Source organism: Oncorhynchus clarkii, chromosome 18, assembly GCF_045791955.1.
Source record: "Oncorhynchus clarkii lewisi isolate Uvic-CL-2024 chromosome 18, UVic_Ocla_1.0, whole genome shotgun sequence".
Lineage (NCBI taxonomy): Eukaryota > Metazoa > Chordata > Actinopteri > Salmoniformes > Salmonidae > Oncorhynchus > Oncorhynchus clarkii.
This window is the reverse complement of record NC_092164.1, coordinates 28904445-28920282: the sequence shown is the minus strand read 5'-3', so window position 1 is coordinate 28920282 and position 15838 is coordinate 28904445. Positions and strand designations below refer to the sequence as shown.

The 15838-nt window shown below is 46.5% G+C and overlaps 1 protein-coding gene across 1 annotated transcript in view; it reads right to left on the bottom strand.

Moving 5' to 3' along the window:
• Positions 1-1085: 1085 nt before the first annotated feature.
• Positions 1086-15838, bottom strand: part of LOC139372553 (cholecystokinin receptor-like) — a 38020-nt gene continuing 23267 nt past the window's right edge. Inside the window, exons 3-5 of the mRNA XM_071112290.1 lie at positions 6070-6331; positions 2076-2203; positions 1086-1654 (exon numbers count right to left, since the gene is read on the bottom strand). Coding sequence (XP_070968391.1) covers positions 1086-1654; positions 2076-2203; positions 6070-6331 — 959 coding nt within the window. The remainder of the gene's footprint in view (positions 1655-2075; positions 2204-6069; positions 6332-15838) is intronic.

Here is a 15838-nt window from a genome sequence, read left to right as displayed (position 1 = left end):
TTCTTTACCATTCGGCCATCAGAAATGCCACCAATCCTCCTTACACATCACTCCACTCTATACTCCTCTGTAAACTGGTCATATCTGTATAACTGTCGCAAGACCCACTGCTTGATGCTTATTTATAAAACCTTCTTAGGCCTCACTCCCCCTATCTGACATAGCCTCCGTCCCTGCAGGAGGCCTTTTGCCTTGTAAATTAGAATGTATTCTTAACTGACTTGCCTGGTTATGTAAAGGTTAAATACGTCAAATAAAAAAAGTTTACAATTATGCTGTTGATTATGTTTTAAACCACCCAGACACATCAAAGATACAGTTGCCCTAATGAAATGACCTAAATTACCTTTTGACCTAAATGCAAAGCCTTACGTTAGGGGTAAATCCAATAAAACACATCATTGACTAACTGCCACCTTATTTTCAAGTATGTTGTTGGCTTCATCATGGTATAGATATGATTGATATTGGCCAAGACAAAAATAAATGGGATGGAGCTGAGCACGGGCAAAATCCTAGAGGAAAACCTGCTTAAGTCTGCTTTATACCAGACACTGGGAGAGGAATTCACCTTTCCGTGGAACAATAACCTACAACACAAGGCCAAATCTACACTGGAGTTGCTTACCATGAAGACAGTGAATGTCCCTGAGTGGCCAAGTTACAGTTGACTTAAATCTGCTTGAAGATGTATGGCAAGACTTTAAATTGATGTCTAGTCATGATCCCCAAAGGTGTTTCTAACATGTATTGACTCAGGAGGGTGAATACTTATCAAATCAATATATATTTGTGTTTTATTTTTCATTAGACATTTTCTTCCACTTTGACATTACAGAGTGCTTTGAGGAGATCAATTTTAATCCCAGTATGTAACACAATAAAACGTTAAGAAATCAGGAGCGAACAAGCAGAGAAAATGCACAAGCATTCTGTTGGTTGCCATCCTTGGTCACAACTACCTGTGTACCCACTGCTACAGCCCCCTGTGTTCCCCTATACAGGGTCCATATTAGGAAGAAGTCCTGCTGAGAATGAGGCTGTCCTAATATGGACACTGTACCCCTAGCCCCCTTCACAAAGAATCAGTAGGTCCCCGCGGTGCTCACTGTGGTATAACTGATCTTGGACATGGACAAAGGACCCATAGTCCCCGTCACTGTCATCTCATCATCCCCGCCGTTCCGCCTCTCCCGCCGACAGCAGGGCAGACGGCTGTGGGCGAAGGTGGTGAGCAACGCCTTGCGGAAGCGTGTATTCATAAAACAATAGATAACGGGGTTGACGCACACCGATGTGTAGCTCAATAGGTGGATGAACGAGATGGGTGCCCCCGAGAGGAGCCTGTGGGCTGAGCTGATGTGAAATGCCTTCCACGTGTTGGCCGTGTACAGGGGCATCCAACAGAGGAAGAAGAGAATGGCAGTGATAATGAGCATGCGGATCACGCGCTTCTTGGCCAAGAGTTTAGCCTCCGAGGTATTGCTTCGAGGGTGCTCGGCGGACACTCTGGGTTTAGGAGGGGCCAGAGTAGGGGTGGTGAGGGTGGACAGCTCCATGGACGGTGGCTTCTTCGGTATCTGGATGTAGCAGCCATCATCGTCTGTGTCGTTGTTGCTGGTGGTCACAGTGGTGTTTACGCCATTCTTCAGTGCTGTGGAATGTACATTGAAGTGTGTAAGTGGGTCTGAATTGGGTGTAAGTGTGTAGGTGAGTAAGTGTGTAGGTTGAAGACAGAGCACATTACTAATAATAGGATGAGAAAAGAGTTGGTGACATAAGCCTGCATTGTGGGGAACATGCATTCACAAATAAACAGGCCTTATGAGAAAATAGTTACTGTATGAATGCAAAACCCTTATTCTGGCCCCAGCCTTACCATTGCCTGTTTTAAAAACCCTAATCCTAGTCCTTGCCCTCATTGCTTCTGCCCAGCACCGCCCTATTTCAAAACCCCAACCCCAATCCCTAACCCAAAACCTCAACTTCATTGACATAACTTTCTATTTGTGAGAAACAAATTAGTTGTTCAATCATATCCATGGCAGGAGATACATGTGGTGTAGGAGTCTCACAACTGTTCTCTCTGTTTTGGTCCAGCTCAAACTTCATCCCCCGGTACAGCTCTCTGGAGATGAGTCCATAGGCAACGATCATCACAACCCCAGGGATGAAGAACAAGATTAAAAGCAACAGCATGTACCTGAGAAAAAAAGGAGAGAAAGAAAGAGGGAAAGAGAGGGAAACATGGAGTGAAAGAAAAAGAGGGAAATTGAGAGAAAAAGGGAGGGAAAGAAAGAGGGAGAGAAAGACGGAGGTAAAGAGGGACAGGAAGCCAGACAGGAAGAGAAAAAAGTTACTTTGATCATTGTGGTCATAAAATAAAATAATATTTCTATGGTGGTAATTACATTTTTTCCAATTATCTTCACATCAATGCGGATACTATCAACTTGGCCGTGTACAAAAAAAGTACAAATCCACTATTGTTCATTCCACACACTTTGAGAATTAGTAGAGAGGAAGCCTTTATTTTGCGTTGTGTGAAATTCTAATGGGTGCGTGGGTGTTTTCCTCTGAACATCCTCCATGGATGGTTCATTTTTAATCTCCCATCAGCCTTTGCAGAAGGTTAGGCTCTCATTCATTCATTCATTAATGCAGCCTCTGATACTCAAAGCTTTTCATCAGTACTCTGTTTGATAGTGGGTCACACATCAGAGATTGGGGGACAAAAGGTGACAGGAAGGAAGGACATACAGAGAGGCAGTAAATAAAAGATGGTTCATCTTTTGTTTAGTCTTTGATCCTTATTCTCTATTGTCAGAGAAGAACATGGAAAGGGGCGAGGAGCAGGTGCTACACTAATACTTCTGTTTCACATTATTTGACAATTCTTCATGGCCGGCATCATTAGTAAGCATAATTAGACATGCTGATTCAATAGCCAATTTGGGGAATAGCCCGTAATGGACTCAAATAGTCCCTGTGACTGTCAGTCCAACACCTTAGCCATTACACCAAGATGCTTGGCCTCAAAGAGGTCACCAAAAGTACAAAAGTACTAAGGTCACAAGTTATATTTCAATAGCATCTTTTCTGAAGAATATTGTAATAATTCAAAAATGATAGGTATTATATTGTGTGTGCTTGTTGATTACATCTACTGTCACTGCTGCTTTGATCATTTTTTGAATATCAATACAAATTAGAATATGAATACTATTAAAATGATTGTGCCTGCCATTGTTAAGAGAAATAGTGCATTCGGAAAGTATTCAGACTCCTTCCCTTTTTCCACATTTTGTTCGGTTACAGCCTTATTTTAAAATGGATTAAATAACAATAAATCCTCAGAAATGTTTGCAAATCTATATAAAAAAAAAATATTCAGACCCTTTGCTATGAGACTTGAAATTGACCTCAGGTGCATCCATTCATCATCCTTAAGATGTTTCTACAACTTGATTCCACCTGTGGTAAATTAAATTGATTGGACATGATTTGGAAAGGCCCACACCTGTCTAGGTAAGGTCCAACAGTTGACAGTGCATGTCAGAGCAAAAACCAAGCCATGAGGTCAAAGGAATTGTCCGTAGATCCCCGAGACATGATTGTATCGAGGATACCAAAACTTTCTGTAGCATTGAAGGTTCCCAAGAACACAGTGGCCTCCATCATTCTGAAATGGAAGAAGTTTGGAACCACAAAGAAATGGAAGAAATTTGGCCGCCCGGTCAAACTGAAGAATAGTGGGAGTAGGGCCTTGGTCAAGAACCCGATGGTCACTCTGACAGATCTCCAGAGTTCCTCTGTGGAGATGGGAGAACCTTTCAAATGAACAACTATCTCTGCGGCACTCCACCAATCAGGCCTTTATGGTAGAGTGGCCAGATGGAAGCCACTCCTCAGTAAAAGGCAAAAGACAGTCCGCTTGGAGTTTGACAAAAGGCACCTAAATGACTCTCAGACCATGAGAAACAAGAATCTCTGGTCTGATGAAACCAAGATTGAACTCAATGGCCTGAATGCCAAGCGTCAAGTCTGAAGGGAACCTGGCACCATCCCTACTATCACGTTTCTTCAAAATCGAACCCAGAAGCAGACCAGGAAAAGGAGAGTAGGAAGAAGGTGAGTATTTATTTACAAGTGAATGTGAATGGGTAGATATATCCAGGTGGCGTAGCGGGCAGCGGTGGTGAGTTGATGGGAGTAAATAGGTGGATCCAATGGGGAAGCGGAATCCTCCGACGACCAGGCGGGAATGGGGTAAATGATCCGGGTGAGTAACTGAAGACAGAACAAACGGAGGTAAGTTTAAGGCAAGCAATACGTAAAAAACAAATTCTATCCAACTTGAGGCTGATACTATGGCACAACATACTGTTCATGGCTAACGATCCGGCAGGGAATGGATGTCAGGTCCGGGCTTATGAAGAGGAGAGATGATGATCAGGACCAGGTGTGCAGATAGCTGATGGGATACAGGTGTGGGTAATCAGAACTCCCAACTGGCTACATTGCCCGGCAACCAGACAGGGTGCGTTCCAGGACGCCTGAAAAAACACTCCAGGACAGAACACAGGCAAAAAACAGACTCAGGAAACGGGATTCGTGACACCTACAGTCAAGCATGGTGGTGGCAGCATCATGCTGTGGGGATGTTTTTCACCGGCAGGGACTGGGAGACTAGTCAGGATCGAGGGAAAGATGAACGGAGCAAAGTAAAGAGAGATCCTTGATGAAAGCCTGCTCCAGAGTGCTTAGAACCTCAGACTGGGGAGAAGGTTCACCTTCCAACCGGACAACGACTTTGAGCACACAACCAAGGCAATGCAGGAGTGGCTTAGCTGGGCAGCAACATCACAGATCTTGAGAGGATCTGAAGAGAAGAATGGGAGAATCTCCTCATATAGGTGTGCCAAGTTTGTAGCACCATACCCAAGAACACTCAAGGCTGTAATAGTTGCCAAAGGTGCTTCAACAAAGTACTGAGTAAAGGGTCTAAATACTTACGTAAATGTGATATTTACGTTTTTATTTATTCATACAAAAAAACATTTTTTTTTGCTTTGTTATTATGGGGTATTGTGTGTAGAATGCTGAGGGGAAAAAATTATTTAATCAATTTTAGAATAAGGCTGTAATGCAACAAAATGTGGAAAAATTCATGATGTCTGAATACTTTCAGAATGCACTGTAGATCCTCAAATGACTCTTAGGGTTGTAGTGTAAAAGAAAAACAAGTAAAGTCTGGAAAGGTTTTAACAGGCTGCAATCAGTGAACAACTACAATTTAAGTAGTAAGGTCTGCAGAGAGAGAGCTTATTTAGTGTAAAAGATAAGAAGTATGGTGTGGAGGAGAGAGACGAGAGAGCTGTATAAGGCTGAGGAGAACCCCTGGAGAATGTCAATCTTCCTTTAATTGCTCTACTCCACAGTCTCTCTGTTTGTTTATGGGCAAATTGATGAATAGTCCTCTGTGCCCAAACTTAACAGCAACAGTTTCTACAGAAAAAGCCTAAACTTGAACTGCAGATGCAGATATATTCTAGCGATATTACTAATCGTCGACCAGTGTTTAATAAACTGCTGGTCTTTAGAGTGTAATTACCTTCTAAAACTGCTTCGCTAGCCCTGAGTCAATGCGAACTAATCCGCCTAATAATATAATTGCTTTGCCTTAGATGTTGCTGTGGTGCTCCGAAATGTCCGGCTATGACGATTCTGTTCAGTCTTGCAGGGGGAAGGCATTACTTTTGGGCAAATGTAATATAAGTGGAAAGATAATGAAAACAGCATGAAACATTTCATTGCTTCCCTGATCAGAAATGTGGGGAAAAAAACATTTATTTTGAAACAAATCTATTCAATAAAAGCAATCAAACATAAAAACAGACCGAACAAACTCAAGATACTTTTTTGTACAATTGACTGGCATTCTATGTTCCTTTGATAACGGCTTACTTTGAAAATACCACTCGAGAACTGACTTAATTAGCGTCAGGAAACGGTCAAAAACCAGTTCTGACCACTGCAGTAGAGGTCTCCAGTCAGAAACTTACTCACCACGTCTGTTCCACCCCACCGCTTGGCCATTCCAGGCGGCACATGTGTCCCGTAGTTCGGTCGGGTTTGGGGAAGGACTTGAGGTGGCTGAACACTGGGTAGGGCACCATCATGACCAACGACAACACCCAGATGGCGGCGATGACCCGGTAGGCATGGGAACGAGTCTGCCACACTCGCGACTTCAGCGGGTTGCAGATGGCGCTGTACCTCTCGATTGCTATGGCGACCAGGCTGAAGGTGGAGATGCTGACGGAGAGCCCTATAGGAATGTAGGGAAGGGGTAGGGGTCAATAAGAGAGATTAAAATGACTATCAACAGTGATCAGACCTGGGTTCAAATGGTACTTGTTTTCTGTCTGGAGTGCCTGATGGACGGGGTTTAAACTTGTGAGACAATTACATTGTCTCCATTGAGCAAGGGAAGTTAATTTAAGCAGGAAAAATATTTAAATTAAAGAAAACAAATACTATATTACCAGGTCTGATAGTGGTAAACATCTTCTATGTATTTGAGCAGGCTTGCCACATCAGAGAGATGCTCGTAGGCCACCAAAAAAGTAAAGACAAATGGTAAAGCCTCTTTAGCTTATAATTAAGTAAAGACACGAAGAGCATTACATTTCAGACAAATAGCCCCACACTGATGGAATCACACCATTGTCGTTCTGTCCTGCTCAATGTTAGATCTCTAAATTAACTAAATACTCACACAGAATTACATAAACACACACACAGGATAGATTATAGGTTGATTACTTCAATAATTCAATGAAGTCCAAGGTGGACTAACCCAGTATGATGGCTTGTTACACAATGAAAGGGAGGGGCAAGATAAAGAGAGCGGTAGAGACAAAGAGAGTGGGCTGGTACATACATGTGGAAACTATGCTCATGAGAATAAATACTTTGCACATGAACGACTGCTCATTCAAAAATAACAATATACAGGAACACAAGTCCTTCTGTTCACCGGACCTAGAATTCCTCAAAATCAAATGTCGTCCCTATTATCTCCCACGAGAATTCACGTCGGTCATTGTCACTGCGATGTATATCCCCCCCCGAGTCGACACCACGACGGCCCTCGAGGAACTCCACTGGACTCCATGCAAACTGGAAACCATATATCCGGAGGCTGCATTTATTGTAGCTGGGGATTTTAACAAAGCAAATTTGAGAACAAGGCTACCTAAATTCTATCAGCATATCGATTGTAGTACCCGGGCTGGCAAAACACTGGATCACTGCTTCTCTAACTTCTGCCATGCCCTCCTCTGCCCTTCATTTGGCAAATCTGACCTCGACTCCATTTTGCTTCTCCCCTCCTATAGGCAGAAATTCAAACAGGATGTACCCGTGACAAGAACCATTCAACGCTGGTCTGACCAATCAGAATCCACGCTTCAAGACTGTTTTGATCACGTGGACTGAAACATGTTCCGGGCAGCCCCAGAGAATAAAATAGATGTCTACGCTGATTCACTGTGTGAGTTTATAAGGATGAGCAAGTGAGAGGTTGTTCCCACTGTGACCATTAAAACCTACCCTAACCAGAAACTGTGGATAGATGGCGGCATTCGCGCAAAACTGAAAGCGTGAACCACCGCATTTAACAATGGAAAGATGACCGGAAATACGGCCGAATACAAAGAGTGTAGTTATTCCCTCCACAAGGCAATCAAACAAGCTAAATGTCAGTTTAGGGCCAAAGTGGAGTCGCAATTCAACGGCTCAGACACGAGACGTATGTGACAGGGTCTACAGGCAATCACGGACAACAAATAGAAAACCAGACACATACTGTACGTCTTGCTTCCAGACAAACTAAACACCTTTTTTGCCCGCTTTGAGGATAATACAGTGCCACCGACGTGGCCTGCTACCAAGGACTATGGGCCCCCCCCTCCTTCTCCGTGGCCGACGTGAGTAAAACATTTAAATGTGTTAATCATCGCAAGGCTGCAGGCCCAGACGGCATCCCCAGCCGCGTCCTCAGAGCATGCGCAGACCAGCTGGCTGGTGTGTTTACGGACATATTCAATCAATCCTTATCCCAGTCTGCTGTTCCCACATGCTTCAGAGGGCCACCATTGTTCCTGTTCCCAAGAAAGCTAAGGTAACTGAGCTAAACGACTACCGCCCGTTGCACTCACTTACGTCATCATGAAGTGCTTTGAGAGACTAGTCAAGGACCATATCAACTCCACCCTACCTGACACCCTAGACCCACTCCAATTTGCTTACCGCCCCAATAGGTTCACAGACGATACAATCGCAAACACACTGCACACTGCCCTAACCCATCTGGACAAGAGGAATACCAATGTGAGAATGCTTTTCATCGACTACAGCTCAGCATTTAACACCATAGTACCCTCCAAACTCGTCATCAAGCTCGAGACCCTGGGTCTCGACCCCGCCCTGTGCAACTGGGTACTGGACTTCAGGCCGCGCCCAGGTGGTGAGGGTAGGTAACAACATCTCCACCCCACTGATTCTCAACTCTGGGGCCCCACAAGGGTGCGCTCTGAGCCCTCTCCTGTACTCCCTGTTCACCCACGACTGTGTGGCCATGCACGCCTCCAACTCAATCATCAAGTTTGCGGACGACACTACAGTGGTAGGCTTGATTACCAACAACGACGATACGGCTACAGGGAGGAGGTGAGGGCCCTCGGAGTGTGGTGTCAGGAAAATAACCTCACACTCAACGTCAACAAAACAAAGGAGATGATTGTGGACTTCAGGAAACAGCAGAGGGAGAACTCCCCTATCCACATTGACGGGACAGTAGTGGAGAGGGTTGTAAGTTTCAAGTTCCTCAGCGTACACATCACGGTCAAACTGAATTGGTCCACCCACACAGACAGCGTGGTGAAGAAGGCGCAGCAGCGCCTCTTCAACCTCAGGAGGCTGAAGAAATTCAGCTTGTCACCAAAAGCACTCCCAAACTTCTACAGATGCCCGATCGAGAGCATCCTGTCGGGCTGTATCACCGCCTGGTACGGCAACTGCTCCGCCCACAACCGTAAGGCTCTCCAGAGGGTAGTGAGGTCTGCACAACACATCACCGGGGGCAAACTACCTGCCCTCCAGGACACCTACACCACCCGATGTCACAGGAAGGCCATAAATATCATCAAGGACAACAACCACCCGAGCCACTGCCTGTTCACCCGCTATCATCCAGAAGGCGAGGTCAGTACAGGTGCATCAAAGCAGGGACCGAGAGACTGAAAAACAGCTTCTATCTCAAGGCCATCAGACTGTTAAACAGCCACCACTAATATTGGGTGGCTGCTGCCAACATACTGACTCAACTCCAGCCACTTTAATAATGGAAATTGTTGGGAATTGATGTAAAAATGTATCACTAGCCAATTTAAACAATGCCACTTAATATAATGTTTACATACCCTACATTACTCATCTCGTATGCATATGTATATACTGTACTCTATATCTACTGCATCTTGCCATCTTTATGTAATACATGTATCACTAGCCACTTTAAACTATGCCACTTTATGTTTATATACCCTACATTACTCATCTCATATGTATATACTGTACTCTATACCACCTACTGTATCTTGCCTATGCCGTTCTGTACCATCACTCATTCATATATCTTTATGTACATATTCTTTATCCCTTTACAGTTGTGTGTTTAAGGTAGTAGTTGTGGAATTGTTAGGTTAGATTACTCGTTGGTTATTACTGCATTGTCTGAACTAGAAGCACAAGCAATTCGCTACACTCGCATTAACATCTGCTAACCATGTGTATGTGACAAATTTGATTTGATTTGATTTATCTCAGTCAATCATGGCTAGAGAGAAAGTTGCTGTCTTTTTCTGTGGCTAAACCAGCTAGGTTTGAAATGTAATACTCTAATTTGCATTTACAGATGGCATACAATTTTGTTATTATAGCACATTAAAGTTCCAATGTTCCAGAAGGGATTTCTGCCAAAAAAATGCATTTTGATAAAAAAAAGTTTACGTTCAAATGGCTCTCCTGTGAAGTAGTGATGCACGAAATACGCCTAGTTGTCACGTCTTCTAGGACTAGTGGGTGCGGAGTCAGGCGCAGAGAGCAGAGGTTTTAGGATAATCGGCAACGGGAGGAGACGGCAGGAAAACCAATCCACAATGACCAGAATAGTAATGTTGCCCTGAGACGGGGGAAGATCTGTAAGAAAGTCCACCGACAGATGAGACCACGGCCGTTGTGGAACGGGGAGGGGCTGTAACTTCCCTCTAGGCAGGTGCCTAGGAGCCTTACTCTGAACGCACACTGAACAGGAGGAGGCATAGAGCCTAACGTCCTTAGCTAAGGTGGGCCACCAGTACTTCCCCCTAAGACCCCGCACTGTCCTAGCAATACCAGGAACCCGAGGAGGGTAGTGTAAGAGCCCACCAAATCAATTGATCACGGACAACAAGCGGCACGTACTTACAACCCGTGGGACACTGTGGAGGCGCAGTTTCCAACCGTAACGCCCGCTCGATGTCCACGTCCACCTCCCATACCACCGGTGCCACCAGCCATGAAGCTGGAATGATGGGAGTAGGACCGATGGGCCGGTCCTCTGTGTCATAGAGATGCGACAGCGCGTCGGCCTTCGTGCTGAGGGAACCTGGTCTGTAAGAGAGAGTGAACCTAAATCAGGTAAAAAACATGGCCCACCTTGCCTGACGCGGATTCAGTCTCCTCGCTGCCTGGATTTACTCCAGATTACGGTGGTCAGTCCAGATGAGGAAAGGGTGCTTGGCCCCCTCAAGAAAGTGTCTCCACACCTTCAGGGCCTTTACCACAGCTAACAACTCCCGGTCCCCCACATCATAGTTTCACTCCGCCGGACCGTGCCTCTTCGAAAAGAAAGCGCAGGTGGAGCTTTGGTGGCGTGACCGAGCGCTGTGATAGAACAGTCCCAACCCCAGCCACCTCCACTATGAACGCCAAAGAGGGGTCCGGATGTGCCAACACGGGAGCATCAATAAACAGCGCCTTCAACCGATTGAAAGCTCTGTCCGCCTCTGCCGACCACCGTAAACGCGCCGCCCCCCCTTCAGCAGTGAGGTAATGGGAGCCGCCACCTGGCCAAAACCCTGGATAAACCTCCGGTAGTAATTGGCAAACCCTAAAAACCGCTGCACCTCATTTCCCGTGGTCGGAGTCGGCCAATTACGCACAGCCTTAACACGGTCACACTCCATCTCCACCCCCGAGGTGGAAATGCGATAACCCAGGAAGGAAACGGCTCGTTTGGAGAACATACATTTCTCAGCCTTAACGTACAGGTCATGCTCCAGCAGTCGCCCAAGTACCTTGCGCACCAGAGACACATGCGCGTGCATTCTTTAACCCATACGGCATGATGAGGTACTCATAATGGCCAGATGTGGCACTAAACGCAGTTTTCCACTCATCTCCTCCCCGAATACGCACCAGATTATACGCGCTCCTGAGGTCCAGTTTTGTGAAAAAATGCGCTCAGTGAAAGGATTCTACCGCTGCAGCGATGAGCGGTAGCGGGTAACTAAACCCCACTGTGATGGAATTGAGACCTTGATAATCAATGCACGGACGCAGACCTCCCTCCTTTTTTTCACAAAAAATTAACTCAAGGAGACGAATGTACCCCTGCCCCAGAGATTCAGTGACATATGTCTCCATAGCCAACGTCTGCTCCTGTGACAATGGGTACACGTGACTCCTGGGAAGTGTAGAGTTTACCTGGAGGTTTATCACACAATCCCCCCGTCGATGAGGTGGTAATTTGGTCGCCCTCTTCTTACAGAAGGCGATAGCCAAATCGGCATATTCTGAGGGGATGTGCACAGTCGAAAGGTCTGGTCACAACCTGGTCTGGACTTTCCACCGACGTGGCACCGATGGAAACTCCTATACACCTACCTCAACACTCCTCTGACCACCCCTGGAGAGCCCCATTTCCATGAAATCCTGGGATTGTGACAAGCCAGCCAGGGAACCCCCAGCACCACTGGAAACGCAGGTGAATCGATAAGGAAGAGACTAATCCGCTCCCTATGATCCCCCTGCGTTACCATGTCCAATGGAACCGTGGCCTCCCTGACCAGCCCTGACCCTAAAGGTTGACTATCTAAGGAGTGCACGGGGAAGGGTGGATCTATCGGCACCAACAGAATCCCAAACCTATGAGCGAGTCCGCGATCCATAAAGTTCCTAGCTGGGCCTGAATCGACTAGCGCCTTATGCTGGAGAGAGGGAGAAAACACAAACAATTTTTTTTATACAAACAGGTGACCAACAGGGAGCTCTGGGTGAGTTTGGTGCTGACTCACCTGGGGTGACCGAGAAGTGTTGCGCCTGTCCTCTCAACTCCCAGACGAGCTCCTCCAGCACCGATCGGAAGTGTGTCCTCTCCGACCACAGCTGGTGCAGGAGGAGCCTCCTCCGGTCCCACTCGATGTGGCCCCCCCTAACTCCATAGGTGTGAAAGCGGGGGGGCCAGAATGTGGAACTGACAGGACCCTTTCTGAACGCCCGCGAGCAGCTAGCAAGTGGTCCAGTCGGATCGACATGTCTATGAGTTCAACGAGGGAGAGAGTGGCGTCCCGACAACTTAGCTCCCTGCGGACGTCCTCCCGGAGACTACACCGGTAGTGGTCCATCAGGGCCCTGTCATTCCACCCCGCCCCAGTGGCCAAGGTCCGGAACTCCAGCGCAAAGTCCTGCGCGCTCCTCTTCTCCTGCCTAAGGTGGAACAGCCGTTCACCCGCCGCTCGGCCCTCTGGAGGGTGGTCGAACACGGCCCGGAAACAGCGGGTGAACTCTTGGTAGTGGTCCCTGGCAGAGTGTGGGCTATTCCAAACAGCGTTGGCCCACTCCAGGGCTCTGCCCGTCGGGCAGGAGACGAGGACGCTCACACTCTCCTAACCCGAAGGTGTCGGCCGAACGGTAGCCAGGTGTAGCTCGAGCTGGAGCAAAAATCCCCGGCACCCTTCAGCAGCTCCATCGTACTCCCTCGGGGGCGCGAGATGGAGTGCGCTGGGGCCGGACGCCACTGGAGGAGTGGGTTGAGTCGTCGAAGGAAGAGCTGGAGGAGAGGTAGGGAGACCACTCCTCTCCCATCGGTCCATTCTCTCCATCATTTGGTCCATCGCTGACCCGATACGATGGAGGATGGCCGTATGATGGAGGAGGCGCTCCTCCAAAGATGGAAGGGGGGTGGTCGTTGCTCCTGCTGAGTCCATGGAGTCACATCTTCTAGGAGTAGTGGGGGCGGAGTCAAGCGCAGAGAGCAGAGGTTTTAGGATAATCTTAATATTTATTCCGGTACAAAACGGTCACACCAAAAGCCAGGCGCATACAAAAGACCGGCCCAAACACAGGACCACACAGTCTGGAAAAAATTGAGAAAAAGGCACAACTACAAAACAAACAGAGGAACAGGTGCAACCAATAAGACAAAACTAACAGAAAATGAAAAGGGGATCGGTGGCAGCTAGTTAGAGCGGTGACGACGACCATTGAGCGCCGCCCGAACAGGAAGAGGAGGGAGTCGTGACACTAGTTTCCTGAAACGAGTCACAAATTCTCTAAAACGACGTTGGAGGCGGCTTACGGTAGAGAAATTAACATTCAATTCCCTGCCAATAGCTCTGGTGGACATTCCTGCCGTCAGCATGCCAATTGCATGCTCCCTCAAAGCTTTAGACATCTGTAGCATTGTGTTGTGTGACAATACCGCATATTTTACAGTGGCCTTTTATTGTATCCAGCACTAGGTGCACCTATGTAATGATCATGCACGTTCTTGACATGCCACACCTTGTCAGGTGGATGGATTATCTTGGCAAAGGAGAAATCCTCACTAACATAAACTCAGCATAAAAGAAACGTCCCTTTTTCAGGATCCTGTCCTTCATTGTAAAGGGTTTAAACACTGTTGTCCATGCTTGTTCAATGAACCATGAACAATTAATGAACATGCAACTGTGGAACGGTCGTGAAGACACTAACAGCTTACAGATGGTAGGAAATTAAGGTCACAGTTATGGAAACTACTGTACTGTGAGACACTAAAGAGGCCTTTCTACGGACTCTGAAAAACCCCAAAAGAAAGATCCCCAGGGTCCCTGCTCATCTGCGTGAATGTGCCTTAGGCATGCTGCAAGGAGGCATGAGGACTGCAAATGTGGCCAAGGCAATAAATTGCAATGTCTGTACTGTGAGACGCCAACGACAGCGCTACAGGGAGACAGGATGAACAGCTGATCATCCTTGCAATGGCAGACCAGGTGTAACAACACCTGCACAGAATCGGTACATCTGAACATCACACCTGCGGGACAGGTACAGGATGGCAACAACTGCCCGAATTACACCAGGAACACACAATCCCTCCATCAATGCTCAGACTGTTCGCAATAGGCTGAGAGAGGCTGGACTGAAGGTTTGTAGGCTTTCTGTAAGGCAGGTTCTCAGCAGACATCATCGGCAACAAGGTCGACTATAGGCACAAACCCACCCTCGCTGGCAAAAAGTGCTTTTCACTGACGAGTCGCAGTTCTGTCTCACCCTTTTTTTCACCAGGGGTGATGGTCGGATTCGCGTTTATCGTCGAAGGAATGAGCGTTACACCGAGGCCTGTACTCTGGACTCTGGCCTGTACAAATCCACCAGCCATATTGCTCGTTCTGTGCGTGATTTCCTGCAAGACAGGAATGTCAGTGTTCTGCCATGGCCAGCGAAGAGCCCGGATCTCAATCCCATTGAGCACATCTGGGAACTGTTGGATCGGAGGGTGAGGGCTAGGGCCATTCCCCCCAGAAATGTCTGGCAACTTGCAGGTGCCGTGGTGGAAGAGTGGGGTAACATCTCACAGCAAGAAGAGGCAAATCTGGTGCAGTCCATGAGGAGGATATGCACTGCAGTACTTAATTAATGCAGCTGGTGGCCACACCAGATACTGACTGTTACTTTTGATTTTGACTCCCCCTTTGTTCAGGGACACATTATTCCATTTCTGTTAGTCACATGTCTGTGGAACTTGTTCAGTTTATGTCTCGGTTGTTGAATCTTGTTATGTTACACATGTTAAGTTTGCTGAAAATAAACACAGTTGACAGTGAGAGGACACTTATTTTATTGCTGAGTTAGATGAAATTACATTTGTGCACAACATTTTAGAGAAATACGCTTTTTGTGCATGTGGAACATTTCAGGAATCTTTTATTTCAGCTCATTAAACATGGAACCAACACTTTATATGTTGCGTTTATATTTTTTTTCAGTGTAGATAGTAATAATAATGCAACAGATACAGATTACACACAATCAGGGTAAAGATAGGTGAGATCGAAATGGATTCTCTTACGTACATCATGTCTGGAACCAACGGTCTTCAACTCTCCACAACAAGGGATTTCAGCAGTCCAAGTAGAATTCTTGCAAGATCCCCTCACGGGTGGCCTTGAATTGGTTTGTAGTTCATAAATTGATAGCTACCGAGTGGCCTGATCCTAAACAAGAGAGGTCCTTGTGTATTCTCATTGTTTTTGATGTCTAGCGTGGATGTGTTAATTTGATGCTCCTCTTAACTAGGTAGCATATCAATCACAAGCGATTTAATGTTATATTTTCATCATCATTCTGAACATTGGCTAAGCTGGAGACAGACAGTCAGTCCAAAGTGGTAGTATTCTTTTTTCAGGAACTCTGGCTAGTGGCTGCAATATGGCAGAAACTATAAGATTAGCCTACATCATCAGTG